The 27,503-nt window shown below is 47.2% G+C and overlaps 1 protein-coding gene across 14 annotated transcripts in view; it reads left to right on the forward strand.

The window, feature by feature from the left end:
- Positions 1-27,503, forward strand: part of EXD3 (exonuclease 3'-5' domain containing 3) — a 294,208-nt gene that overhangs the window by 90,994 nt on the left and 175,711 nt on the right. For 8 of the 14 annotated variants that reach the window (XM_064677279.1, XM_064677280.1, XM_064677275.1 and 5 more), the window contains 6 exons: positions 2,058-2,122; positions 6,568-6,738; positions 7,981-8,148; positions 18,363-18,416; positions 18,883-19,022; positions 19,792-19,892. In XM_064677279.1, coding sequence (XP_064533349.1) covers positions 2,058-2,122; positions 6,568-6,738; positions 7,981-8,148; positions 18,363-18,416; positions 18,883-19,022; positions 19,792-19,892 — 699 coding nt within the window. Of the gene's footprint in view, positions 1-717; positions 825-2,057; positions 2,123-6,567; positions 6,739-7,980; positions 8,149-10,546; positions 10,619-14,728; positions 14,835-18,362; positions 18,417-18,882; positions 19,023-19,791; positions 19,893-27,503 lie in introns of those variants that run through there. The other 6 variants (XM_064677283.1, XM_064677282.1, XM_064677281.1 and 3 more) reach the window with 6 other exon arrangements.

The following is a 27,503-nucleotide window of genomic DNA, read 5'->3' on the forward strand; positions in this document are numbered from 1 at the left end:
CTGGTTCCAGAGCAGAGGGGCTCCAGCCCTTGGAGCATCTTTGTGGCCTCCTCTGGACTTGCTCCAACAGGTTTGTGTCCTTCTGTGCTGAGCACCCTGGAGCTGGACAGTGCTCCAGGTGGGGTCTGTGGAAATAACTGAGTACTGGGTGCATTCAGTGCCAGGGTCTGGGGAGGGGAAGGTGCCCCTTGTACCTGTGCCTGCTCAGGGCCATGTTGGCACCACACTGAGCTGGTTAAAATTGACTGGAGAGATGTTTCCATCAGTCTATGTGTCTCAGACCAGTGAGTTTGGGTTTCAGTTGCAGGGAGGTAAGGCAGGAAAAAGTCAGTAAGAAAAGGGCTGGGTTTGTTGATTGAGGTTTAGAAAGCTTTTTAACAAGTTGAATTATTGGCTGTATCTGAAGTGAAACACTGCTCTCCTTAACTGCTCTCATTTCCTGTATCATTCCAGCTTGTTCCCTGCATTAATTACAGCTCAGATTTACAGTGTATTTGGTTACACACTGCATTGCATTCTAGTTTTTTTTTTTCCTGTGTGTGTATAAATTTCTTTGGGAGTTAGGCCAAAAGGAGAGTGTGCAGATATGCACACACACATGGGTTGAATTTGACTGTAATTTGCTAATTTAGTGAGGAGTAGGGATCTGGCTTTTCTTCTGTTCTGGTGTAAAAAGAGCCTTTTCTTTTTCCAGAGGAGGAGCAGTAGCTGAGAACTGCCAGGGTTTGGAGAGTTCAACATTTCAGAACAACCAGAGATGAAAGAAAATATTATCTTATGAATTGTAAATGTGGCATTTTTAATTTGGCTGGTGTTTCCCAGAGGTTAGTGGATAATGGGAATATTATCATGCTCTTGGCTCAACCAGTAATCAGCTTGCTACTTCAAATATTTTATAAATGCAGTGCCTCAGAGTTCAGTTGGATGAGGTAGAGCGTTTCACAGCTGAGGAAGTTTTTTGTGACCTGAAATATGAAGTGTGATGGGATACTGAGCATGAAATCTGGCATTTGGAAATGAGCTCTTTAGGAATTGTAAAACACAAAAGGTGATTGAAAGAATGCTTCCTTTTCAGTTTAACATTTTCTTTTGGCTGTGTGAAAACATAAGAAGAGGTACACGAGAAGGAGTGGTTTTGGAGAGCTCATTCAGATTTTTAAAGTCATTCTTCACATTTAAACTGTTCATGCCATAGACGATTTTCATTCAGAATATTCTGAGTCATGGTTTCATAAGAAAATGATTGTGCATTAAATAGAATCAAATATCAAACATGTTACTGCTTTTAAAATGAGTTATTCCTAAAAAATTGGTTCAGAAATACTGGCATGATGAGTAACAGTATGATGAATGATAATAGACACAAAAGAACAACTGACTTCAAGTTCTACAATAACTAGGTGAAAAGTAAGAGGAAAATTCCAAATAACCTTCTTTCGAAATATTGGATCCCTCTTTGTTTAGCATTGCCACTAATCACAGCAGCATTTCATCTTCCCTCTTCCTCAGATACCACTTTGCCCAGATCCCTCAGCCTGTGTCCAGTCCAGCCTGTCAAGGACAGACTCTCCCCTCCAGCACCCAAATTCACCCACTCCCTCCTCCACCCCCAGGTTGCCATGAGGTTACACTTCAGAGCCATTCCCTAAAAATCTGTGTGCTCATCACCCTTCCCGACCTGTGCAAGGTGTTCTCTCTTCCAGGACCGTTTTGTTTCATGTGAAAAGGGGGTGGGGGTGGACGGGGTGAGGAGCAGCAGCAGGACTGAGCTGTGACTGCACCAGCACAGCTCTGCAGTGTTGGAGCTGAGGGTGCTGAGTTAAAGCCGTGCATGGGTGGTGGCTGTGAGTCGGCTGGGGTTTGGAGTGCAGGGGTTTAGCACTCTAATCCTGACTGGCAGTTGGAAGGTTGGTGGTTTCCAACACAGTGCACGGAGTAGCTGATTTCTCTCGGGTGAAACAATGCCCCAGTGTGTCTGGGCTGCCTTTACAGAGCCAATAAATCTGTTTTGTTTTGTTTTTCTCCCTCCTTTTCTCTCTCTCTTCCCCCTCCTCCAGGCCAGGACCCACTCCTATTGCTGAAAACCCTTCAGCTTCTCTGGACAAAGCAAGAGCTGAGGAAGGTAAGGCTGAGCCCCCTCGGTGACATGCAGAGCATGTCCAGGCACAGGTCAGATCCGCAGTCCTTCACTACTCTTTCATTCCAGCACACAGGGGAAGAGCCTGTGCATTTGCAGCTACAAGTGAAAAGAAAAGGTACTCTGTGTGATGTGGAGCAGCTCAGGGGCTCCTATAAAAGAGCTGGAGTTTACAGGGCTGAGTCACAGAGGGAAAAAAAATCAAAGTTGCTTTTGTTTTGTTTTAAACACTTTTTTGTCCATTAAATGGAGGATCTTTGGGGAGGGGGAAGAATACTTCTAGTAGCTGTAAAAAATGAGGGTTGAAGTCGGTAGAGAAGTGCTCTTTGCCAAGTGGAATGATATCAAAGCTTTCCTATTCAAAGTTTTTTTTTTCTGATTTGGTTTGTCTTTGCCTTTTAGAGTGCTGAATTTACACTGCTTGGCTAAAATTAGTGCAGTATTTTTATACAGCAACCTATGGGCTCTACATGGAGATTTCTCTTAGGCAGTAAAATATATTTAATCTAAATCTCGGAGCTTGAAAACTAACAAAACCAGTAGATGAATTGGCTGAGTGGTGGGTTTCCCATGTTTAACTCTCCACTGTTCAGGCAGGTTCACAGCTGAGATGGTTTCTTTTCTAAAAGACCCAGGACCCTGCATCTCCTGGAATGTGTCCTGTGTGGAATGGCCAGCATGGCTGAGGACCTGGTGTACGTGCTCCATCCTGGGTGTCTGGAGTGTTTAGTCATTGTCCTTGTCTGCTGCACTTAGACTTTCCATTACTGATAGTCTGTGGTTCCCAGCTGGAATTACTAAACAACTGGAAACCCAGTGTGAGAGGTGCCTTTCCAAATGGTCGTTCACCAAGGGAGATTTGAGCTCAGCAACTCTAAAGCCTTGAGCTTTCCATCAAGTTTTGTTACAGTTGGAGGAAAAAAAATATTATCCTTTAGGTCTTGAGGTCAGTTAATCCCACAAAACAACAGTAGGAAAGGGTAATCATCAAAATTCTTTGCACTTGGTACCCTGGGATCTGTGTGTGGATTGGGAAGAAAAATACTCTGGAAATGACAAAACCTCCCATGGACGTGTCGTTGGCCAGAAAACACCAGAGTATTCCTGCAGGAGATGGAAAAGCTGGAGGATCCCCAGGACTCACACTTGCAGCTCCATGTGTTCAGTTGGTTTGTTTCTGTAATGGTCACAGAATGACAGAATCCCAGACTGGTTTGGGTTGGAAGGGACCTTAAAGCTCATCTCATCCTGCCCCCCTGCCATGGGCAGGGACACCTTCCACTAGCCCAGGTTGCTCCAAGCCCCGTCCAACCTGGCCTTGGACACTTCCAGGGATCCAGGGGCAGCCACAGCTTCTCTGGGCAACCTGTGGCAAGGCTTCACCACCCTCACAGCCAACAATTCCTTCCCAATATCCCATCTAACCCTGCCCTCTGGCAGTGGGAAGCCATTCCTCGTTGTCCTGTCCCTCCATCCCTTGTCCCAGGTCCCTCTCCAGCTCTCTTGGAGCCCCTTTAGGCACTGGAAGGGGCTCTGAGGTCTCCCTGGATCATTCTCTTCTCCAGGTGAACCCCCCCAGCTCTCCCAGCCTGGCTCCAGAGCAGAGGGGCTCCAGCCTCCTGACCAACTTAGTGGCCTCCTCTAGATTCATTCCAACAGGTCCATGTCTTTCTTGTGTTGGTCATTCCAGTGGGATGCAGCATTGCAGGACATGCAGGCTGCAGCTCCCCAGTGGGGTTTGCAAGTCCCCCTCTAGGCAGTGCTGTGGGGGTGCTGGTACAGGCAGGAGTGTGTTTCTCCACCTGGAGGGTGCATTTCTGACCCCCAATGAACCCTTTTTGGAGTGATGAGGAGGCCTGTGGTGGGACCAGCTGGTGAGGGAAGCTCAGCAGGAATGTCCCAGTGGGTTCTGACATGTGCTGGTCACGCTGTGACTGAGATGGGCTGATCCCTGCCTAGGGTCATGCACCCACAGCAAGTGTGGAATCTTAAGGGGCAGGGCTGCCCTGCCCTCTCTGTGCAGCTCAGGAGTGTTGTACTGCTGCTGCCACCCCAAATAACTGAGGGAAGTTTGTTTAAATACAGCTCAGTCTGCTCCACTGCCAGGAAAATGGCAGGAGCTTCTTTGCCTCTCGCTGTGTGCCTGTAAGTGAATATTGTCTGTGAACTTGGGAGAATCAGCCCTTGGTCTCAAATCAGTGACCATGGGCAGGAGAGTGTCTGCCATGGCATGACCTCAGTTCTGGAACGCGGGTATAAGAAATGGTCATTTTCTACATAGGAAAGACGGTTCTGGAATAACCAGGAAGCATCCACAGACTACCTGGAGCTGTGTGACTGGAAACAAGGGACCAAAGCTGAATGAAGAAGTGTGTAGTTTGAGCATCAGCAACATTTTCCTATTCCCATGATCTGTCAGGCTGTAGAAATCCCCCAAGGAGCATTCCCTGCCATGGGAATCAATTGAAATGGAAATGGCAGTTATGTCTGAGAGGAATCCTTCTCTGGCAGAGGGATGAACCAGGGAGCACAGCACTCTTTCCTCTCTGATTTAGGTGTCTCATGCCCTTTCTGGTTTTGCTTTTCCCCCTCAGACTACACACCTCATGGTTGAAGGCTTCAGCTTGCTCCGAGGGCTGCAGGGAGGCTTTTTCCCAGCTTGTCCTGGCCTGGCTGGTACCAAGGCCAGATTCAGTCCGGATGAGCGCAGTTCATGCTGCTGGCAGCGGGGTCAGTGCTGGGAGCTGCTCTGCCCGTGCCAGCAGGACCTGGTGTCTGCTGGAACCCAGCCCGCCAAAGCCCAGGCTCGGACTCCAGCCCAAGGAGGAGTTGAGCAGTGTGGTGGAAGCTCTGAATGTGCTGAAGTGGGGCTTTGGGGGGAAAAAAGCCATTTCTAAGCAGTGCAATTGAGTTGGCAAGTTGCTTTGTTTTCCTTTGGCTGTTGTATTGGATGATTGTGGTTGGATAAGACCTCGGCTTTGCCTTCTGCTGCATCTCCCAGTGAAGTTGAAGCGAACTCTTGCCACAGGGAAAATTACTTGCAGGGAGAAATCTCTTATCTGAAGTCACATCTTTGTTAGTCATCAGCTTTTTCATGCTGCCTTTGATAGTCTAGTGAGAAAGAAACAGTTTCTGTTGTAAACGATAGGTTCTGTGGTTTTTCCAGACATGAAAGGCACTCTGGAAAATGACTGTCTTCCAGTAAATATTGTCAATGAATAAAAAAGAACAAATTCATTGGCAGATTTTCTGTAGATTTTCTTTTGTTTTCCATGTTGTTCTTCAAACTTTATGTTGTTTCCATTGGAAGCTCTGACTGGGGCCATGATATACAGTAAATTACAAGTGCTGGCTGCAGCAGGAATGAGCATCTTTTGGATTTGGCTTTTTAGCCAGAAAAGAAAGAGAGCAGCTGCTCTCAGTCATTTCTTGTCTTCTGTCTCTGCCTTTGCCCTGCTCCACGCTGGTGCATGTACCATGCAGTGAGAGGTCCTGTGTGGGTACTGAGGATGCCACTTCCTCACCCTGCCAACCCTCCCAGCTCCTTGGAAACTACTTCTAATGTAAACATTATAGAGATATTGCTCAGTACTGCTAATTTATCACTTCTACCAGATGGGTAGTAAGTAGCCTATTAACATTCACAAAGTGAGGGTCCAATTCCTTCACATTTCTAAACACATCACCCTGGGATTCCTAAGATTTATGGCATGGAATTTTCCCATGTTCCAAACCCCTTTGCAGGGCCTTTAGTCTCTCGGAGGTGCGCGATGCCTGACATGCAGGGGCTGTAGGTGGTCAGCAGAGAATACCCTGCTCAGGGAGGTTTGGGGACAGGAGCACAGATTTGGAGAATGGCAGTCTGACAGAGTTTGAACTCAGATATTTCATTCATTTTGACCCTGTGTGCAAAATCCAAACTATTTTGAGATTCCCAAATATTCCAGTTACGCTGAGGAGCCATTGTGGCTGAAGTGGGGATAAGGTCAAATGTGCAAGTTTGTGGTGCAGGAATGAGGAGGTTCATACACTGTGCTCGTGTAAGTCTGTTAGATGAGCAGGTTTTTGAACCCAATTCTCTACCTTCGGTATTGCCGTTTTCCTAATAACACCCCTCTCTCCAGCTCTCTTCTTTTCTCCCCCTCCCCCAAATCCCAAGCCCCTTTGTCTGCCCCACAGAACAACTTCTCTGTCTTTATGGGATAATTAGTGTGGACAATTGCTGCTTTTCCCATTGGGTTTGAGGTGCAGTGAGCCATGAAGGAATCTGTAATGACATGAAAAGTCACTGGAGGCGCGGATGGTGGCTGAATAGCAACAGTTACCTCTCTGAATAGATTAAATTTAAAAAAATAAAGCTTTGTGTTCAGCTGGGGGAAGGGAGGATTCACTAATCTTTTTGTACGTGACAATGTGGTTTTGTATCTCAGCAGCTCAAGGAAGAAATCAGGCGGGGCTTTGCCGGACTGGAGGACCCTTTGGCAGGACTCCTGGCCATGCTGGAGAACAGCAGTGATTGGAAGGGGAAAGGGCATTCCCTGGGGTATTACATCACCACAGAGCTGCAGCTTTGGATAAAAGAGCATCCTGCTGTTCCACAGGTTAGAAGAGAGTTGGGAGAGAGGGACTGATTTTAATGTGCCTCAAGTATCTCCACTTTCACTTTATTCCATAGTCCAGCATCTTCTCTGTAGCCTTATACACAGTGTGACAAGGTGTGAAACTCTTACTGAGATGTTGTTGTCTGTGGCATGCTGGTCTGAAAATGAAATCATATTGGAAGCTGTGATGCCAGAGCTCTGTTTCCCTTCCCAAGTTGGGCTTTCCAGCCTTCCAGATCAAACCACTTCGATGGAGCGTTGATCTTGCTGCCTTTCCAGGCTGGAGGCTCTCCCACTGGAACTCACATCCCTGCTGTCAGGATAAACCCAGTTGCAGTAATCTGCTCTGTGTGTTCTTCCAGCTCTGCAAATAGAAGCCAGTTACTGTAGGATTGCTTAACTCCTGCCATATGGTGGGAATGCAGAAAATGGGAACAGTCTGCCTTTTCAGCAGCCGAATGATTAGTTCTGTAATGTTGGGTCATCAGATTATACTTCCTGATGTTTACCATTCCTTCTGCCTTTACATATTCTGACCTATAAGGAAAAGAGATTTTCTCTTTCCTATAAGCTGTTGGCTCTGAACTGCAGGATACTTTTATATTTGTGTTGCTTCCTTTCACATTTTTCCAAATGGCTCTGGTTAGATGTTGAGCTCTGCCATTACAGGATCTGCAAAGTGCAGCAAAGTGCTACTGCCACTGAAATTCCTGAGTCACGAGTGTGGGAAATTGTTGTGTCATGAATGATCATGTGGGAAACACAAGGATTAATACCTTTGTCTGTGCATCTTTTGATGGTGCTTTTGCTTTTCCTGCCCTTCTTGCACCCAGGAGCAAGCCTGGGAGTGTGAAATGGAATTCTTATGCCTGACAGGTGAGATCTCCCTGGAGGGGAGTCTCTGGATTCAAAGATTTTCTGCTGAGAACTAGAGAGGAGAATTTCTGAAGAGCTGTGCTAGTTCAGAGGGCATTTTTCCAGTTTCAGATTTTACTTTTGCACAAGGCCATATCCCTTCTCCAGAATTATCCCGCAAACTCTTCATGTTTTTGAATTGGATGCTGTGAAAATAACGTGTATCATATTGTTCTGATTTGTGCTTGCAGACTCCGTGGGGAAATTGGAGAATCCCTTCCAAAGGAATTGGCTTATTCTGTTTAAACAAGCTGCATTTCCCACTGCTGTTGAATCTCAGCCATCTTTACTAAACCCATGTTTGATTTTTTTTTTTGTTTTTTCAAGTCTGGCATCCAGCTGAAGAAGCTGCAGGCCCGTGTGCTCAGAATCCTCTCCCAGTGCCCAGCTAATCTGCTTGACCCCCTGATCAGCATTTACCAGCTCCACACAGCAGACCGGAACTATTTGCTTGAACATGTCAGTCATCTTTATCTCAAGGGCGATTACAAAGAGGTAGGTCATGTCTTTCAAATAAATTTACCTTCCCAGCTCTCTGTGAATGTCTGTGTCCTTCTTTTTGGATGCATTTCAATGTGAATTCCATTTCATCCCAGCAGCTGCACGCTGTGAATGCTGCAGCCTAGCAGGCTCTTCCCCTGTACAGGAGCTATGTCCAGCCTCAGCTTTTCTGCTAGCTGAGTACAGAATGCCAGGGAATCCTCCCTCCCCTCCTTCTCTGACCTTTGAAAGTAATAGGTTAATAGGGTTTAATTTAGAGAATTTAAGGGGATGGTTGTGTTCTTTTTTGTTTTCCTTTTCCATAGCAAGAAAAGAAAGGATTTTGGTAGCCAGTCATAGACCTGCTGTGCTATCTCCAGCCTGCATGCAGCCGGAGGGCTTGGAAAACTCAGTGATTGCCCCAACCTCAACTCTCAGCTGGAGGAGTTTTGAAGCCTCTTTACCAGTGAGGCTCATATTCAAACTGTGTAACTGATCCAGGCAGGAGTTCACTGGACCCAGGAGCCTGTGTGTTCTACCCTGGGGTTACAGCACTGCAGCATCTCTGGCATCACGGATATACCTTGGTGGCCTTGGGAGTTCTCACGTTCTCATGAGCAAACTACAATAGTGCCAGTGCTTTAGATGAGATATTGGGAAGAAATTCTCCCCTGTGAGGGTGGGGAGGCCCTGACCCAGGCTGCCCAGTGAAGCTGTGGCTGCCCCATCCCTGGAAGTGTCCAAGGCCAGGTTGGACAGGGCTTGGAGCAACCTGGGCTAGTGGAAGGTGTCCCTGCCCATGGCAGGGGGTGGAACTGGGTGGTCTTGAAGGACCCTCTCAACCATTCTATGATCTTTCTGTTTTAAAGACAAAAACTATAGGTTTCTTTTTCTCCCAGGAAGGTGGTTCGCTTGGATAGTGTAGAACAGCTTGATCTTGTTTAGCAAAAGGAAAATCTCAAGTAGCAGTATTAAAAATCCTGTTCTTCTGTAAAGCTGAATTCCCAAGTGAGATCCTGGAATTCCATTCATGTTGATTTCTTCGAATACTGAAACAAAGATATTTTGTATTTGGTTCAAAATTCCCAGGTAGCTGCTGGAGACTCACTCTTTTGCTCAAAAAGTTTTTGAATGTGTTTGACAGTTGTAACAATATTGTCCTATTTGACTATATTCAAGTGGGATTTTAAGTTCATGGCTCCAAAGATATTTGTTGTTTTCATGAGAAACACAGTTCTTTCTAGATCTGGTTTTGGAAAGCTGTAAATTTTTTTTGTGGAATTGTTTTTCTGTTCTTTCTTCCTCAGCAGAGCTCATTTGCTGCTCATTCCCAGTGTGAAGAACAGGAAACCTCAACAGCTTCTCGCTCTCAGCCATAACTTTCTTCTAGTTTTGTTTTGTTACCAGACGGATGAATAGAAATATCTTCAAAAATAACAGGAAATCTTTTACTGCCCTTGGGGACTGAACATACCTCAGTTCACAACAAATAACCCCAAACAACCTGGAGCTCAGGCTCTGAGCACTGCAGTGGGCTGAGGGTGTCTGTCCATCCTGCTATTCCTCATCTCTCAGCTGGAGCAGTGAAGCAGATTCACATGTAGGATTTTTGGCTCTTCAGTCTCTCACCTGAAAGGACAGAAACCTATGCAAATCCTGACTACCATTATTTATTTTCATGCTGTGTTTGCAATAAGACACTGGGTGTTTTACAGTTCAGTACTTAAAGGGGCTTATAAAAAAGAGTAAGGGAGACCTTTGCACGGGCAGAAAGTGATAGGACAAGGGGCAATGTTTTAAACTAAAAGAGGAGAAATGTAAATTAATTGTTGGGAGGAAATTCCTCCCTGTGAGGATGGGGAGGCCCTGGCACAGGTTGCCCAGAGAAGCTGTGGCTGCCTCTGGATCCCTGGAAGTGTCCAAGGCCAGGTTGGACAGGGCTTGGAGCAACCTGGGCTAGTGGAAGGTGTCCCTGCCCATGGCAGGGGATGGGATGAGATGTGCTTCCAACCCAAACCAGTCTGTGATTCCAGCACTTATTTTAGGGAAGATTATTCCCTTTGTCTGTGGTTTGCCAACCATGGATCTCTGCCCAGAGGGTTAAGGCTCCCTTCCCTCGTGGAGGTTTTGGAGAAAGTTTCCTTTGGCAAATGAGATCCCAGAGCTCCCTGGGCATGGCCGTGGCAGTTATTTGTTTCTGAAGTGAATCCAACCCTCCCTTGCGCCTGGTTTTAGTGGAGCTGGCGGGAGGCTGAGCAGGGTCAGGGCACTGTGGGAGGGCAGTGGTGGGACAGGGGTCAGGGGGGTGCCCAGCCGTGCCCAGGCAGTGCCAGGCCCAGGACGATGGCGCGGGTGGAGTGACTCGGTGCTGGTTTGGCAGCTCCGGCTGTGGTGAGGAGGCACCTGCTGGGCCAGTGGATGGCACTAGTGCTCCCGGGATGCAGGAAAACAGTGGGTACGGCGGCTTGGGAAAAAGCAGAGATGTGTAAGTGGGGGTTTGAGGTGTCTGGGCTGTTTTGGGGTTTATCCATCCTGTTGTGAGTGGAGTGAGCAGCTGCTGGAGGAGCGCCAGGCACTGGGAGCAGAGTGAGGGGCTCCCAGCTCTGCCCATCATGGCCCCCACAGTGTGGGGAGATGGGAGGTTTAGCATTCCCACTCAGGGAGTTCCAGGTGAAGTGTAGCAGCTTTGTCCCCTTCCTAGAATCCCTCCAAAGCCAGCCGTGGCTCCGTGCTGCCCTCAGCCTGGGTTGTGCCAGTGGTGCCAGAGCCCAGCCATGCTGCCAGGAGGATATAGTGTGGGAGGGCTTTGGGGGAACATGGTGTGGGAAGAGTGATGGGTGCTGGGAGATGTGGTGTGGGAAGGGCTCTGGGTGCTGGGGGCTGTGGTGTGGGAAGGGCTCTGGGTGCGGAGCCGGGACAATGCGGGGATTCAGCAGACCGGGGGTAATGCAGCGCGAGCGGGGCTGCGAGAGGCCCTGAATAGACCAGGCTGTGCTGGAGAAGAATGAGGGGTAGGCAGAAGGCAAGCTAGTGTTTCATGGTCATCTTATGTTACACTTCAGCCTTTCAAAGAGTGTCTGGGGCTGGTTGAATGAACCTCTCTTGCACTGCGAATGCGGGAGCCCAGAGACAAAGGGGACTCTTGTCACTCGCAGGCCCCTTTGGGGAATAAAAACCATTGTCACATGAACAGGGGCAGTCTGGCAGGCTGTGCATGCTTCAGTGCCCCATGATATCGCTAAGTCTCAGCAGAAATCACATTCAGGGCCCTGTCAGCTTTGATTAGCGGGGTCTCATGACTTAATGTGCTGCGATATTTCATGTCTAAGGGTGGCGGCTGTCTTTCTGGGGGATGAATGCCCTCTATTGTCCACTGAGTTATTTTATTTACATTTTTTAAACAGCTTATAAAGGTAAAAAGATAGCTGTGCTTAAAGAAAAAAATCAAATTCCTTTGCTTCTGGATCAGCAGTGAGTGCTGCTCGGGTCAGATACAGTGAAACTTGTTTTCACAGTCAGCATCAAAGTTCTCGTCTTGTTTAACAGCTTTATAGTAAATTCTGAACAGGTGGCAGTGGAGCTGGGTTTAGGAAGGAAACAATAAATAATCTTTTTAGCCTCTGACAACCAGAAATATTCTTGGGCCTGAGAGACCTCCCACTCCAGCCTCTCTGTGTCGGTGATTCGCAGCATTTCTCTCCCCTTCATCACTTTGCTTCTTAAACAAGAATATTGGATGAAGCTGGTAGCGTTTTGTTTTTAAGAGGCTTTTCGGTTGCTGTCCATTCAGATTTCTCTGTTTTCAAGAGCAGAGTATATTTTCTTTACTAATGTTTCATCCATTAATTTCTACATATAAGGAAGAATCATTCCATATGTGAAATTTGATTAATGTTTGCTCTTTCAATTAAGATAATGTGGGTTATCTATTACAGTTCAGTAATTAAAATTTGCCATAAAATATGTTGGAGTACCCAGAGAAAAAGCTGTTTAGACACAGAATGTCAAGTTTTTGTCACCAATACATACTCCTGCAGATGTAATAGAAAGGGGGATGGTTGACCAGAGTTAAACTTAAAGGAGCACAAATACTCAAAGGTGTAACAATGACCAGTTCAATCCCCACCATGACCTTCACTTTCAGTGCTATGATGCTTTGAACACCAAGTTAGGGATGTTGGTGTTTGTAGTCCTACTTCATATGTAGTGCTGGAGTGCACACAATGTATCGTTGCAGATCTGTCAGTAGAGATCAGTGTTAGCATTGATCAGATTCTGGATTCCTTCACTCTGACTTTTTTTGAGCTGTTCTCAGGCCAGGGAAATGTCTCTGATACTGCTGCTTCCCTCCATTCACCACCTTAATTATACAAAGGCTTGTTCAACTTTTGCTGTGTTTTAAAGCATGTGCATTTGACTTTCCTTGTTTCTTTTAAATTGAGAACTATAATGGATAGGAAAACTAAGGAAAATGTTACAGCAGTTTTTTCTCACTTAAAGATGATGATGTTAGTCTCAACCGTTTTTTCCTATTAACTTGCTCTGCTGCTCAAGGACAGCTTTACTGGCAGTTTCCTGCCAGATGATGCCCCTCCAGAGCAGAGGCCCATGCATGGGCCACTGCCACCTGCTCCCGACCCTGCGGCTTTGGGAGTGGCTCTGCTCTTGGCCTCTGCCTGGGGAATGGCGGGGAAGGAGCTTGAACGATGCTGGGAAATCGTAAATGAGATGGTAGTGCTCTGCTCCTCCTGCCAGCACTTCTGGGCTCTGGGAGAAGCCAGGAGGATGAGCAGCGGATCCAACCGTACAGAGAATGTGGATCTGGGAAGGTGGGTGGCCTGAGCCCACAGGAGCCTTGGGCAGTGCTCCAAAGGAGTACTGGAGGGGGCACTGACCAGTTAAACCCCATTTAAAACTGCTGAGTGACCTGAGGAAGACAAATCATAGAAGTGTTGGTCTCAGTTGCCTCCTCCCCTCATCTGTGCACAGGCATATTCCAACCTTGACTTTTACTTCTCCACCTCAAATCCTTTAGCTAGGAGTAACCTGTCACTGCTTCATGTAGATGGTCCTACTCCTTCATGGTCCTTTGAGAGTGGACCTGAGAAATCTTGTGTTTTCCTCATTTCTGCAGACCTTCTCCTCAGCCAGCTGTGTGTGTCGAGTGCCCTTTGAGCAGGAAGCAATCAACCATCGAACCTGATGTCATACGCTGTGCAGGAATGCACTCAGAACTCCATCAAAGCTGATGAGCCACAAGTTTGAAATGAGTGATTCCAACACACAAACCAGATGTGCCCAGTGATTAATACCTGATGTGCCTTTTACTCAGTTATTTCTGCCATTATCCAAGCTTTGATCACTGTGATTTTCCTGGAGGTGACGTTGGATCCTCCTCTGCAAAGTCTGGTTTTGTTGTTTGGTTTATTCTATGGGTTTTCAGAAATTCGTTTGCCTTTGGTTCAGAAATAGTGCACTAAGTCAGGCACAGACTTATTTACCCTTGTGCTGTCCCAGCTTGCAAGCAGAGCTAAGTAACACAGGAGTCATCAGAAACCACTGGTATCTGTCGTGCATCGCCACTCCAAGCAGTTCTACTGAAGAGGTTATTCTTCTGATGTGAACCCCACTGTGGGAAAATTGCCTAAATTGTCAGTGTAGACACCACCCAAGTGCACATGCCCTTGCAGATAAGATCTTGTGTGGCTTCCTGCACCTCATGCTGTACGTGGAAAGAATAGTCATTTTTAGATGAGACAGAGCCAATTGCATTCAAAACAAGGCGAGAGGATCAGCTGTTGGTGCAGAGTGCTCTGGGCCGTGCACTCACCTCGAAACACTCCCCACTTTCCCATGCTCTCAGTGTTGCAATCGCCTGACAAGAGGAGTGTTCTGGTGCTCCTGGCTGGGCCTCGACATGTCAAGTTTGGGAAACTTCCCCCATCCTTTGGTCAATGCACCTACACACGGTTTAGGTAGAATTCAGTGTAGGTTTGGATCTCCCCTGGCCTCAGCCAGCCCTTTGCTATATTTTAGATGTCTGTCCTTGGGAGACTAAACTGTTGCAAAATGTCCAAATAGGATTTTTGCTTTCACCACCATTAAGTAAAGAATGACCCAGAGATCCCTGAGGATGAGAAGACTCAGGAGCTTTGACAGGATTTGAATTAGGTAATGGGCCATCAGCTTTTCTCCTGTACTAAGCAGTGGCTTCATAATGTAGCTCTCCTGTGTACACTTGGGGGTTCAAGGCAAGAGAGGGATCAACGTTCCTCACGTTTGTTATCACCTGGGGTTTTAGTACAGGTTGAATATTGTTAGGTGCAGCAATAATGCTAATTATTGCTGTTATTAGATTACATGCTAGAAACTCTCTGTGTATGAAATGTATTTTTGTGAAAAGGCTCCTTGTACCACCAGCCCCGACAATAACACATTCTCTTTGGAGTTTGAGCATGTGAGTAGACCCTGATAAGCTGCCAGTATCTCAGCATTCCCAGAGCTTCCCCACGTTCCTGCATCCTAACTCGATTTTTTGCTCTTAATGGTCAGCTGGTGAAGTGGGGAGGGTGGTATCTGCTGCTGAGGATTTGTGTTGCCCCGCTGACCCAGCCTGAGGATCTACACTTGGATGAATGGGATTGCCACCTTCCAGCTCCCCGGCTCACCTTCCAGCCCAGCCTGGGAGTGCAGCACTGCAGGTGGGGAATGCTGGTTCTGGGTGGGGAGGGGGATTCTCACCCGTTCAGTTACAGCCTCATTGAAGTGTTTGTTTTCTAACTACAGAATGAGCCTGCGAATGAGGTGTTGCTTTGCTGGAGATCTTATCAGCTATAAACAGACTGTTAAAAATAGGGTCGTTTTACACAAAACTTGTTTGTGGAGTGAAACAATTCAAAACACGATAATAATAAAACAAAATCTTATAATAGCTCGAAGTTGAGACCACAGACACAGCTGCCAAGTGCTTTCATCTTTATTACAGTTACTCATATCTCTTCTCTTGCTATTCCCATTGTAAACATGCTGATGTTATCTCTCTTGTCCTCCCTGCTCGGCCGCCAGCCCCTGTAACTGCACCCTGTGATCCAGCCTGGTGCTTGTTCCAGGGGCCCGGGTCATGCTACTTCTTCCACGTTCAGTTCCAAGTGTGGACAAGGCTGCTGGTGTTCCCTGCTGAGGGAAGGTTCTGCCAGCAGCACTACTGGTGTGGCTGCTCCATCACCACCTTGAGCTGGAGGATGTTAAATTGCTGTTAAAAAACAGCTTATGTAAAGCTTTGGAACAGCTGCCAGAGCAGTGGTGGATTCACCATCCCTGGAACTGTTCAAAGACATATGGATGTGGCACTTGGGGACATGGTTTAGTGGTGAACGTGGTGGTGGTGCTGGGTTGACGGTTGGACTTGGTAAACTTAAAGGTCTTTTCCAACCTTAAGGATTCTATGAATCTATGTGTGATCTGCTTGAAGTTCCTCTGTCCTCCAGCCCTGGTGTGGTAGAGCTGGGTCTGCCAGCCCTGGGGTGGGAAGGTGAGGGCTCTCCATGCTCTGGACAAATGAACATCTGCACCTACATCTACACCCTTTGGTACAGGGTGGAATATCCAACCAGGAAAAGAGGAAAACCCAACCTGACACCATGCATGTTCATCTGATTAAGTCATCTGTACAGTTAATAGAGCTGGAGATAAAGCTTTGCCATTTAGATAACAGGGCTGCAATTAGGTTAATCTGAACATTAAAAAGCCATTAGGGAACCGCTGGATGTTGCACGTTAAAGCTAACGGTGCAATAAAGGTACTCATGAGATCAAATGGTGAAACAGGGTTTGGAGAGTTGCAAGTCTTTTTTTTTTTATGATTTCTTTTAATTCAGCAAACTGAGGAGCTGGGGGAAAAACAAAACCAGCTGCCAAAGCTTTGGAGTCCCAAGCCCCTTCTTCAGGTCCAAACCAGAAGTCGCACCCTTCGACTTGTCTGCCAGTGGAGAATAATCACTCGGTTTGAACTTTGGGATGTAAAACTGATAATTTGAGAGAAAAGGAACTTGATGCTTGTGGAGCAGAGGAGCTATTGACCTCTAAGAGTTGGAATAGTCTGGAGTAAGAGATTTGGCTGAGGTTTAGTTGGGCTGAACGCTGCTCATGTACCTTTTTGTAGCAGTCTCTGTATTAATGGTGGTTTCTGCTTTTGTCACTTAAAGCTCCTCTCTTGATTTCTCTTTTGAGGATGAAGCCTGGACTTTCAGTGTTCAAAAAACCAAACCCCCCCTAAGACCCCCCAAAACCAAACCCAAACCCAAAGCAAACATAAAAAACTAATGTTTTCCAGCTGCTAATTGGGACAGGAGGATTTAACAGCCGAACTTCCATGATGTGCATTGGTTTTCTGCTTTTGCACACTCAGTCTGTGGTGCAGGGGATGAAACACAGGCATGAATTCCCCAGAAAGTAACATAATCCACGGCTCCTGCCGTGAGCAAGGCTCAGATGAGCTGTGAGGTGTCTGTGGGGCTTGGCTGGCTCTGCAGAACACGTGCTGCCAGTGATGGGCTGAGTTCAGGTGTCACTCAAATGCTGGGAGAGATCACAGAAAATGGATTTCAAAGTGTGTGCCTGCCCCCACTTAGGGTACTTTTTTGGTTAAATCTTTCTAGAAAGGTTTCATGCATGTGACATGTAGTGGTGGGGGTTGTGTTTCCTTGGGGAAAGGCACATCTGTTCCTGCATTATGTTTGCTTACATATTAGGGGGCCTATAAGAAAGATGGGGACAAACATTTTAGCAGGGCCTGCAGGGGTAGGACAAGGAGTGATGGTTTTGAACTAACAGAGGGGAGATTTAGATTAGATATAAGGGATTTTTTTACAGTGAGGGTGGTGGTACACTGGCACAGATTGCCCAGAGAAGCTGTGGATATTCCATTCCTGGAAAAATTCCAGGTCAGGCTGGATGGAGGCTCTGAGCGCCCTGATCCAGATGAAGATGTCCCTGCTCACGGCAGGGGGGTTGGAACTAAACCATTCTATGATTCTACATTCTAACAAATAACGCAGTTCTAAAATGCAAATCCTTCTCTCAAATCAAAATCCATCACAGAGAGCAGAGAAATCTGTGAAAGAGAAGAGCTTTTCCTCCAAGCCCTACCACACTGGTTTTACCCACATTTGAGTAAACAGGCATTTGTGAACTCGGTGGGTTCCATGTAGTGCTCAGCATTACACACATGCTATGGCAGGGTTAGTGTTTTCAATACTGCTTAGAACCATTCTGGGAAATACAGCCTAACTTTGCAAAGCAGTTAGAAGGACACTTCTGTAAAACCTCCTCATTCCCTTGTTCCCTGTTCAGCACTAAGACACAGAGGTGCTCAAAGGCTCCCTGCCCTTATTACTCCAATTACTGGCACAATGCACTATATTAAAGCAACCCACTATATGCTTATTCTGTATTTGAGATCCAAGTGTTCTTACACACTTCAGAAATTAGATAGTATTAACTACTGTAAATCCTAATTGGTGTCTGTGCCTCCCAAGCAATGCACAGTTAGAGCTTCCTCCATTCCTGTAATCCCCAGCTGGGATGGGACGGGCAGTGGCTGAACCAGCTCTCCTGAGCCTGAGTTCCTGCAGTTCAGCCCAGCAGGTTCCTTACTGCAGAAGATCCTGATTTGGAGGCAATTTGTGAATGTGGTAGGTCTTGGCTTATGAAAGATTTGGAAATCCCACAAAAGGGAGAAATACAGTGCTTCCCATCTTGCTGCCTCTGGTGAACCTTGGTGCTGTCAGGGATGTGGAGCAACACAGGAGCTGGGAAAACTGAAACCTCTTGATTTCAGGGTGTTCTAAATCTTGAGTTGCTTTCACAAAATCCAACTATTTTACAGAACTTCAGTCTCAGAAAGGTGTGCTGGGTCAGGTGTTTTTTACCGTGCATGGATAGGAAGTAGCCATCTCAGCTGGTTTTATACAAGTGCTTCACTTTCTCTCTTTTTGCCTGACAACGTGATCTTTAATTTTTGCTCCAGGAGATGTTGCTAATCATGATATGCAGGTCTGCCACGAGTGTTCTTGTACATTTGGAAGTGGAATGTCTGTGACCAAATGTTTGCAGGATTTGTGCTTGACAACATAACAGAAATAATTAACACATTAAAAATGTGTATAATAGCCCATTTATCCACTGTGGGGTTCTTCTAAATACACAACTTTTTTTATTTATATTTTCTAGGCAGCCATACTGAGTATTAAGCTGAAATTACAGCCAGATCAAGATGTGGAGAAGGTGAGTCATTTCCTCTGCAGGCTCCTCTGTCATCAGATCCACCTTTTGTTCAGCAGGACATCCATCATGCTGCCTTTCACTTGAGGCTTTACTTCATTCCCCAGAAGTACCTATTGCATTGATGATGTACCTTTACATCCAGGTTAGGCACAGAATGTATTTCGTTTGACCCCATTCCAGCCTCCTACCCTGTGTTTCTGGCTGCAGCCTCTGTTACAACAAATCCTTGCTGTGTTCAGCACTAGGGTGGAGGTCAGTGCTTTTGCTGCACTGAAGCTTTGCTAATATTTGCTGAAACGTCAGAGCACTCTCACAGGCAGCACTGGTGGGCTAAGCAGGGGGTTGGGACTTGCTCACTGTGTCTGGGATGCAGGGAATGGGACAGTCCTCTGCTAGGATTTAGTCATGGACCTTCTCCGTGCCTTCCGTGGGCTCCGTGGGGATCAGAGGTCTTTTCTTATCCTAGATGTGCATCCCACTGCTGCTCCAGGATAAAGTCAATGTGGTGGAAGATTATGTGGGAGAATATCCTGAGCTCCAGAGCAAGCTCCTGCAGATCCTGGACTCGTGGTGTGAACCTGGTGTCAACATCAGAGACATCACAAGGTAGAAACACTTGTTGTCTTTCTGAACAGCCAGGCCAAGGTGCTGCCAGAGCACAGTGTGTTCCCTGGTTGTCTGTCTGCAATCGTGTCTCAGCGTAAGGCAGTGCAAAAGATTGACTTTGAGCTGAGGAAGGGGAAATTCTGGTGTCTGTGCCAGAGCCTTCTCAAACGCCCTGGCCTGCAGGACAGAGGAATTGTTGCTCTTGACAGATGCTCCGTTCCTGCCAGGAGCAGGAGTGCAATGAAACCTGTGCAGCACATCCCAGTAACAGAGCAGTGTCAAAGGGAGGCTGGAGCAATCAGCCTCTTGTGCTCTGCTGCAGACAAGGGTGAGTTTCAGTATCGGTTGTACAGGTTTGGCAGGAAGATAATACTGTGATGAAGTGGCAGAAAAACAAGAGATGCAAGTGGTTAACCTTCATGTGCTTGTCAAATTGTGGTGTGTGTTTTAATTTCTGACTTGCCTCTCACTAGAATAACTCCTGCCAGTCACAGACCCAGCAGCACAGTCAGAGTCACGGTGTAGCTGCAATACTTGCAGTCTTAGCTCTGAAAAAGGGATGAGAAGGAATTTCTCCCTTTCTTTAAAATGAACTTCTAGACTTGCTTCAGTCATTGACTGAAATTTGTGTGGTTGTACTGTTGGCTTTTTGCTGTACCTTGTCCTTACCAACACCAGCAAACCCCAATCCCTCTGCTGTTAAATATCTGCTGTTTGGAAAACATCCTTTAGGTGATGCCACAGGTATGTATTTCTGATGTTGTTACAGACCATATCAAGGCTTGTCCAGATACAAACCAGAAAAATTTAACCACAGAACACTCAGCAAGCTGGTCTTCAGGCTCCTGGACCGATTCCACGTAGATCCAGGTACAGGATATTGCAATATATTGTGGAGTTATGTCAGCAATAAAGAACACACAAAGTCAATTTGTCTTCTTCCATGTTCATCCAGGAATTTCTGCTGTCATTTATCTTGGGGAGTTTCAGGGTTTAATTAATGATCCTGAAAAACAAAGCTGGTAAGTTATGGGAATTATCACTTTGTGCTGTCTAAGAATGAAGTGCTGTTGACTAATAAGCTGTTTCTGCCATGATATGGAATAAATCCTGACCTCAGCATGGCTCTGCATAAACACACCATGGTCAGCTCTGAGTTATGACTCCATTCCTCTCACGTAAGAGGCAAGTCATTATTCATTGGGGATCTGTTTTCTTGAGCTACGGGTCCGTCAGCTGGGAGGAGATAACCCTTTGGAAGCAGGAGCCTCAGAGCCCTTTGTATTCTTTGTATAAACTAGGGTTGGTGGTAGGGAATTTTAAGGCTCCTGCAGCCTTAGAAGTGGCACATCTTCTGTCACTGAACAGATCTGCTTCACCTGCAGATATCAGTTACCTAACAAAATCTGCTTTGCTTTGGTTGCTGGCAGGGACTGTTGATGTTTCCTTCTCTTTAGGACCTTGCATCAGACCCCTTTGGGTGCACCGTTAGCTTTTACCCTGCAGAGCTTTCCATCATCAACCCCCAATATGCAATTCTCTTTTCTTGGACTGAAAGTGTTTTCTAACCACAAATTGTGGGCTTATTACACCTGTCAGGAACACTATTGCATATTAATCTTCCATCTTCAGACTGGTGTTCAAAAGTTAACAAGTTAAACCTTGCAAACCTTCATTGGAGTAGAATTGAATATAATTAAACATGGCACGTTGCTGTGAAAGCTGAGACATATGGGGGGTGATTTATTTAGAAATTAAAACCTTCCCAGGAGTTCACTAGTCTTCAGTAATTTTTCCTCCTTGACAGGGTTGGGCATTCAGTCAGCTGTGTTGTCTTTGATGATCTGTAAAGGGAATTGAGTTGTTCCCTTTCCTTATGAAAGGTCTGCCAAGGGTATGATATAACAGTAGAGGTGAAATAATATAACTGTTCACATGCAAAATCCTGAGAAATAATAATTAAAGAAAAAAAAATCAGGAGAGGAGCATGTAGGTGTGGGTCTCAGGTGCACTCTGTGGGATGCAGTCTGCTTCAACCTGCTGCTGGTTTCTAGATGTTGTAGCTGCTGATAATAATGGCCAAATCTTGCCAGTCCTCCACAGTCGTTCACTGGTGAGGAGGTTCCTTGAGGCAGATACAAATCCCATTCCTGCCTGCACTTCCAGACATTTATCCCATGCAAACTGCAGTGTCTGCAGGGCAGGGTAAGGCCTTGCTCAAGAAGGCTGCCCACCTCTTCTGAAGTGAGAGGGGATGTGGGTGACTGGTTTAGACTTTGGGCAGATAAAAGCAGTGCTGGATGACTGTCATAGTCCCATATGTGAAAAATGGTGTTTATTTTTTGCATAATATCACATGCAGTTATGAGCAGAAATTCACACTTTGCTGAGCTGTGGCAGTCAGTCTCCTTTGAAGTGCTTTGGAAAGGGAAGAATGCCCTGCAGAGGAATTGCTGCCTTAGCACTGGTCATACTGGAACTGAGTTGGGAAATGCTGGCAGCTGGAACAACGTGGCTTTCCTTGTCTTCCTACCTCTCCCCTCCCTTTTGCTGAATTTCTGGGTGTTCTTTCTGCATTGATAGTGGAAGCAGGTCTGACTGTGATGAAATAGTGTGCAAGAAGGCAGCAGACTGGGCAAAGCATACAGATGAAAGAACCCCTCATGACTCTTGTTCTGAGCAGCTTCCCCAAAAACTTGCAGTGAGGTAGAGCTCACACTTCTTGTCACCCCACCTGGCTGGGGGCTCATCTGCTGCCACAGCTCCTGCTGCTGCTTTCGGTCTCCTCCTTGCTGTGACTCCCCCTCACCGTGGGAGCCTGAGAGCAGCAGCAGAGAGGGAAGTGGCTTTGGTGAGAACAGCTGGAGGAGGATGGGGTTTCTGGGTATGAGGAGGCAAACTTGTGTGTGACTCAGTTCTTGCAGTTCCAAATCGACTTTCAGATTTTACTATCCAAGCTCACTCTTGCCCATTCCCAGTAAATCACACTGAGTGCCAAGCTGAGGTGTCCATCAACCACTGGAGTCTGAAACACTCCTGGGAGCTGCCAGCCTTAAACTCCAGAGCCGGATAGGAGGTGGCCCAATATAAAAAAAGATGTGGAACCTCGGGGGAAAAGAAAAGCCATCCTCCTTGATTAGTCCTCCTCTGCTTTTTCAGAGCTATATTCCTGTTAACTCACAGACAGGGTATGGTAAGTGGGAGATTTTCTGCCGAGTCCCAGAGGTGTCCCAATAAAATGTGTGTGGATTCCATTTAATTACCCTTATTGGGCAGAAGTGGTATGTGATTGAGGAAATTGAGGTTTACAGAGTCTTTCCTCACACCTGGGTCAGTATGCTCTGGTTTAATGAGCCTATAGCTGTTTCAAGCTAATTGCATAATACTCTTTGGAGACCCTGTGAGGCTGACTTCACAAACACAAGTTTCAGTCAAAACAGATCTCAGAGGTGAGGGAACAGCCCCTTCCCAAGGCTGCCATGGTCGAATCTGTTCTCTGCTGTGGTTTTGCACAGCTGAGACACACAGAGAGCTCAGGGATGTTTTTCACTGACAATTCCTGGGGTTTGAAATAGAAATGATCCCACTCTGAGAAGTGTGATAACCTCAGACGTTGGGCTTGGTGCCTCTGTGCCAATGAAGGAAATGACAGCTGTGTGACAGAGAGGAGACAGATGGGGCTGAGTGCCCAGTAATGGCGGTGCTTGTGCTGTAGCAGCGTGAGAGGTGAGGTGAGCATCTCAAGGTTTGAATGCTCTGTGTTTTTACCACAGTCTTTAAAAGGTTTTTTAGTATAAACCAAGAGAAATGTTTCTTTTACTTGAGCACCGGGTTATCCGTTTTTTTCAACAAGTAATTTCCGTCTGTGTGACCCCCTTCCCCCACAACACACACATCCAGCGGGGCTGCCGCGCTCCCGGCGGGGCCGGGGCAGCAGAGGGCAGGAGAGGGCTGTGCACAGCCCCACATGTGCCCAGGTGAGGCACAGCTGGGAGGGCACAGCCCCGCATGTGCCCAGGTGAGGCACAGCTGGGAGGGCACAGCCCCGCATGTGCCCAGGTGAGGCACAGCTGGGAGGGCACAGCCCCGCATGTGCCCAGGTGAGGCACAGCTGGGAGGGCACAGCCCCGCATGTGCCCAGGTGAGGCACAGCTGGGAGGGCACAGCCCCACATGTGCCCAGGTGAGGCACAGCTGGGAGGGCACAGCCCCACATGTGCCCAGGTGAGGCACAGCTGGGAGGGCACAGCCCCACACCTGCCCAGGCGAGGCACAGCTGGGAGGGCACAGCCCCACATGTGCCCAGGTGAGGCACAGCTGGGAGGGCACAGCCCCACACCTGCCCAGGTGAGGCACAGCTGGGAGGGCACAGCCCCACACCTGCCCAGGTGAGGCACAGCTGGGAAGGCACAGCCCCACACCTGCCCAGGTGAGGCACAGCTGGGAGGGCACAGCCCCACACCTGCCCAGGTGAGGCACAGCTGGCCCACACCTCCTCAGGCTTGGGCACCTGCACGCCCATGGCAGGGCAGTCACCAGGGGGGCACTTTCAGAAGATGCTGAGTTAAAGAGAAGGGAATGACTTGTAATTCCACAGGAATGCCTTTGGAAGGATGAAATTTCAGCTAGTTTTACCTTTCCCTCACTAAAACAGAGCAGAATGTTTATTCCTCTCCTCCCTTCTGCTCCCCTCCTCTCCCTTCCTCTCCCCTCTCTCTCTTTTTTCCCTGACTTCCATGTGCTGCTCTGGAGTGTTTTAACTCGGGTGTTCAATACCAGCACAACTCTGCACACCCTGTGCCTGAGGAGAACCTCCAGGCTGGGACATTGGCAGGCAGGAGCCCCATTCCCAAGGCTGCAGAGCCAAGGTGCTGAAGGAGGAGGGGATGGAATGATCCCCAGTCTTTTTTAAGGCCCTCAGCCTGAAGAACAGGCAGTAGGATATGACCTGCTCTAGGCTCTGACATGCTGGCCAGGAGCTCCAAGCTTTTTTGTGGAAAAGCTAGCCCCATCCTGGCTATTCTGAGCATGAATTCATCATATCCACATGGTGTCTAAGGGTACACCAGGGCATGTTTTCCTTCAGGTGTAGACTAAACCCTTGTGCTGTGCTCTGTTCTCGCTCCAGGCAGCACAGCCAGCAGGTAGCTCAGGGATTTGAGGGGGAGTCTGAGGCTTCTACCATGTCACCCCCTTTCTGAGGGCTGTGGGCCCCAAGCTGTGGTGCCACTGAGAATTTAATGACACACTAATGCATCTCTCAGGCTACAACAAAAAGAGGTTTTCTTGACTGCAGCCCTGTCCTCCCCTAATTCGCATTTAGGGATTAATCTCATAGCACAGCAAGAGCCCAGTGCACAGACTGCTGCTCCTCAGCTTCACCAGCAATCCTTAGCAATACCAGGGAAAGCCTCTGGAGTGTCAGATACCCTGATTTTATCCAAAAGGCTCCTGTAGTTTGCCCCCAAACCAAGCACACTGTGTGTGGGACCTGCTGTTCTGCCAGGACAGGGAGAAGGAGTCTCTTTGTGAATGGAAGCTCTCAGGGCTATGGACAGAGAGGATTGATTGGGTCCACGTCCCAGCTCGGGAGGCATTGGCATCTCCTGGGAGTGGTACCCACCCACCACACCTAAAAATATATTGCACCATGGCCACAGGAGACACATCTTACCCATCTTGCATGATTGAAATCAGTGTGGACTGTGGGTTTGACCCTGTGTGACAAACAGATTTCATTTTTACTCCTTCTGGAGTAAAAATGACCATTAACTCTGCCAAGGGCTGGGAGCAGGCTGAGGCTTTGGCCTCTGAATCAGGCCCAGGTGTGAAATGTAGCTCAGATGAATGTTTGTGGTGCAACTGCCAGGTTAAGAGTTAACGTGTCCAAAGAGCTGCTTTCATGGTATTAAACCATTTATATTCCACTAGTGCTCCACAAACCAGTCACGATCCCATTGGACAGACACTGACTAAGAGGATGGTCCCTGTTATGGAAAGCTTAGGATAAGGTCTTTTGCTCTGACCAACAGGACATTGGTTGAGGTGCAGGAGACCTGGGTTCAGACTCCTGGTCCCCCAGCTGGGTGTTTGACCTTGAGGAAGGTGCTGTGCCCTGAAGTGCTTTGATTTCTGCATGTACAAGGTGCAGATGATCATGAAGGTGCAGGGAAAGGTCTGGCAAAGGCTCTGCAGTGCCATCTGTGCCCCTTGGCCAAAGGAGCTCCTTCTGATACTTCTGATCTACTTGGGAATGTGCAACCTGTTACAGACCTCCAAGGTGGGAGGTTTGCCATCTCCACACAGCTTCTGCCAATTCTTCCCTTGCATTAGATTTTGCTGGGTTGTGGTTGTTTTTTTCCTCCAAAAGGCTGTATGGAATTTCTCTTGCCTTTATAGCTTTTGACAGAAACATGTTTTACTTTGGGCTTCATGATTTTATGTGTTTCTGCTGTTGACTTGTATGTGTGATTCATTTTTCATGTTCTTTTAACCTCCTTCTTGTGACTGAGATCCATAAAAGCTTTTGTTTTAGCAGTTAAGTCTCTTCACTTCCAGTTTTTCCTTTGTCAGCTCTTCTTAACTCCTTTTTCTCTCATAAATGATTTCCACATGAAATCCAGTTTTCTGAGTTTATTGAAGTCCATTTTGTTGGTTTTATTTTGTTGTTCTTCCTTTCCTTAAGAGCTTTGATCTCTTCATTTCATTGTCTCTCTTACCAAGTTACCATTCTCCCTCATATTTTCCGTAGAATCTCAGACTGGTTTGGGTTGTAAGGGACCTTAAAGACCATCCAGTTCCACCCCGTGCCATGGGCAGGGACACCTTCCACTAGACCAGGTTGCTCCTGGCCTTGGACACTTCCAGGGATGGGGCAGCCACAGCTTCTCTGGGCAACCTGGGCCAGGGACTCACCATCCTCACAGCCAACAGTTCCTTCCCAATATCCCATCTATCCCTGCCCTCTGGCAGTGGGAAGCCATTCCCCCTTGTCCTGTCCCAAGTCCCTCTCCAGCTCTCCTGGAGCCCCTTTAGGCACTGGAAGGAGCTCTCAGCTCTCCCTGGAGCCTTCTCCAGGTGAACCCCCCCAGCTCTCCCAACCTGGCTCCAGAGCAGAGGGGCTCCTTGGAGCATCTCTGTGGCCTCCTCTGGACTCCAGAGCAGCTCCACGTCCTTCTTGTGTTGGTGCCCCAGGGCTGGAGGCAGCTCTGCAGGGGGGTTTCACCTGAGTGGGGCAGAGGAGCAGAATCCCCCCCTCCCCTGCTGCCCACGCTGTGGGATCAGCCCAGGGCACGGGGGGGTTTCTGGGCTGCCAACACAAATGGTCAGGCAGGTTGAGCTTCTCATACACCCACACACCCAAATCCTTCTCCCCAGGGTTTTTCTCGATCCCTTCTCTATCCAGCCTGTACTTGTATTCTTGATTAGTCCTTCTCTGTTTTTTGTAATAAAGTATAAAAAACCAGATTCAAACTCAATTCACTTGTTCCATCAGAATAAAATATGTCACTAGTGCCTTCCAGCATTTTTCCAGTGCATCCGTGTTCCTCTGTCCTTTCCACACAGATGGCTGGCCATTGAAACTCCCAGTTCTACCAGAGCTTCTGCTTTGGATATTTCCTCTAGACACTCAAAGAAAAAATATTCAGTGGATCTTTTGGGTGGCCTGGAGCAGTCATGCCATGGTTCTTTCTGAAGTGCTTTGAAATCTCTGAGTTAGATGGGAATGTTATTAATTTTTACCTTGATCTTATGTTCTTTTTAGCGAGTGTTGCTTTCCATGAGCTGGTGATTTTTCCTCCAGATATTGGGATAATATCCAGAGGAAAGATCATATTTATTGGGACAATATCCTGTGTGATAATTGCAATAATTTACTCAGATCCTTGGAGGGTAAGGATCTGTTGTCACACTGTGGAAGATAAAAATAACAGCTTTAACCTTTTGTGTTTGAGATGGAAATGTTTACATTCTGAAGTGATGCTTCAGAGGACTCTGAGAAGCTGCTGTATCTAGTGGGACATCAACCCATCCCCCTCTGATCCCAGGATCTGGTATCCAGAGATCTTTCTTTGTTCTCCTGGTTTATAATCCTTGGGCATGCCCTGTGTGAGGCACTGAGAGAGATAAGGAATTGCTTTCTCCCTGTGGACTCTTGTTCAAAGGAAGCTGCAGAAAATTTTCACTTTCCTGCTCTCTGTGACCATTTCTGATTGCTGGTCCTGCTCTTTCTGACTCCCGGTGGGATGGTTTTAGCCACTGAAGCCCCACAGAAGGCTTTGGTTAAGCCTTTCCCTGTTCATGCATCCCAACATCCAGCAGGAACTGACAGATACCTATGCTAATCCACTTCATGTATTTTATCTCCTGCCTTTATCTCTCCTTGCACTGGGTTTCAAAACAAGGCACTGTGTGAAGATCTCGAGTTTTGCAGTTGTAATGAGCTATATCTAATGAAGATGACAGCAATAAAAATATTATC

Source organism: Pseudopipra pipra, chromosome 20, assembly GCF_036250125.1.
Source record: "Pseudopipra pipra isolate bDixPip1 chromosome 20, bDixPip1.hap1, whole genome shotgun sequence".
In the NCBI taxonomy this organism is placed as follows: domain Eukaryota; kingdom Metazoa; phylum Chordata; class Aves; order Passeriformes; family Pipridae; genus Pseudopipra; species Pseudopipra pipra.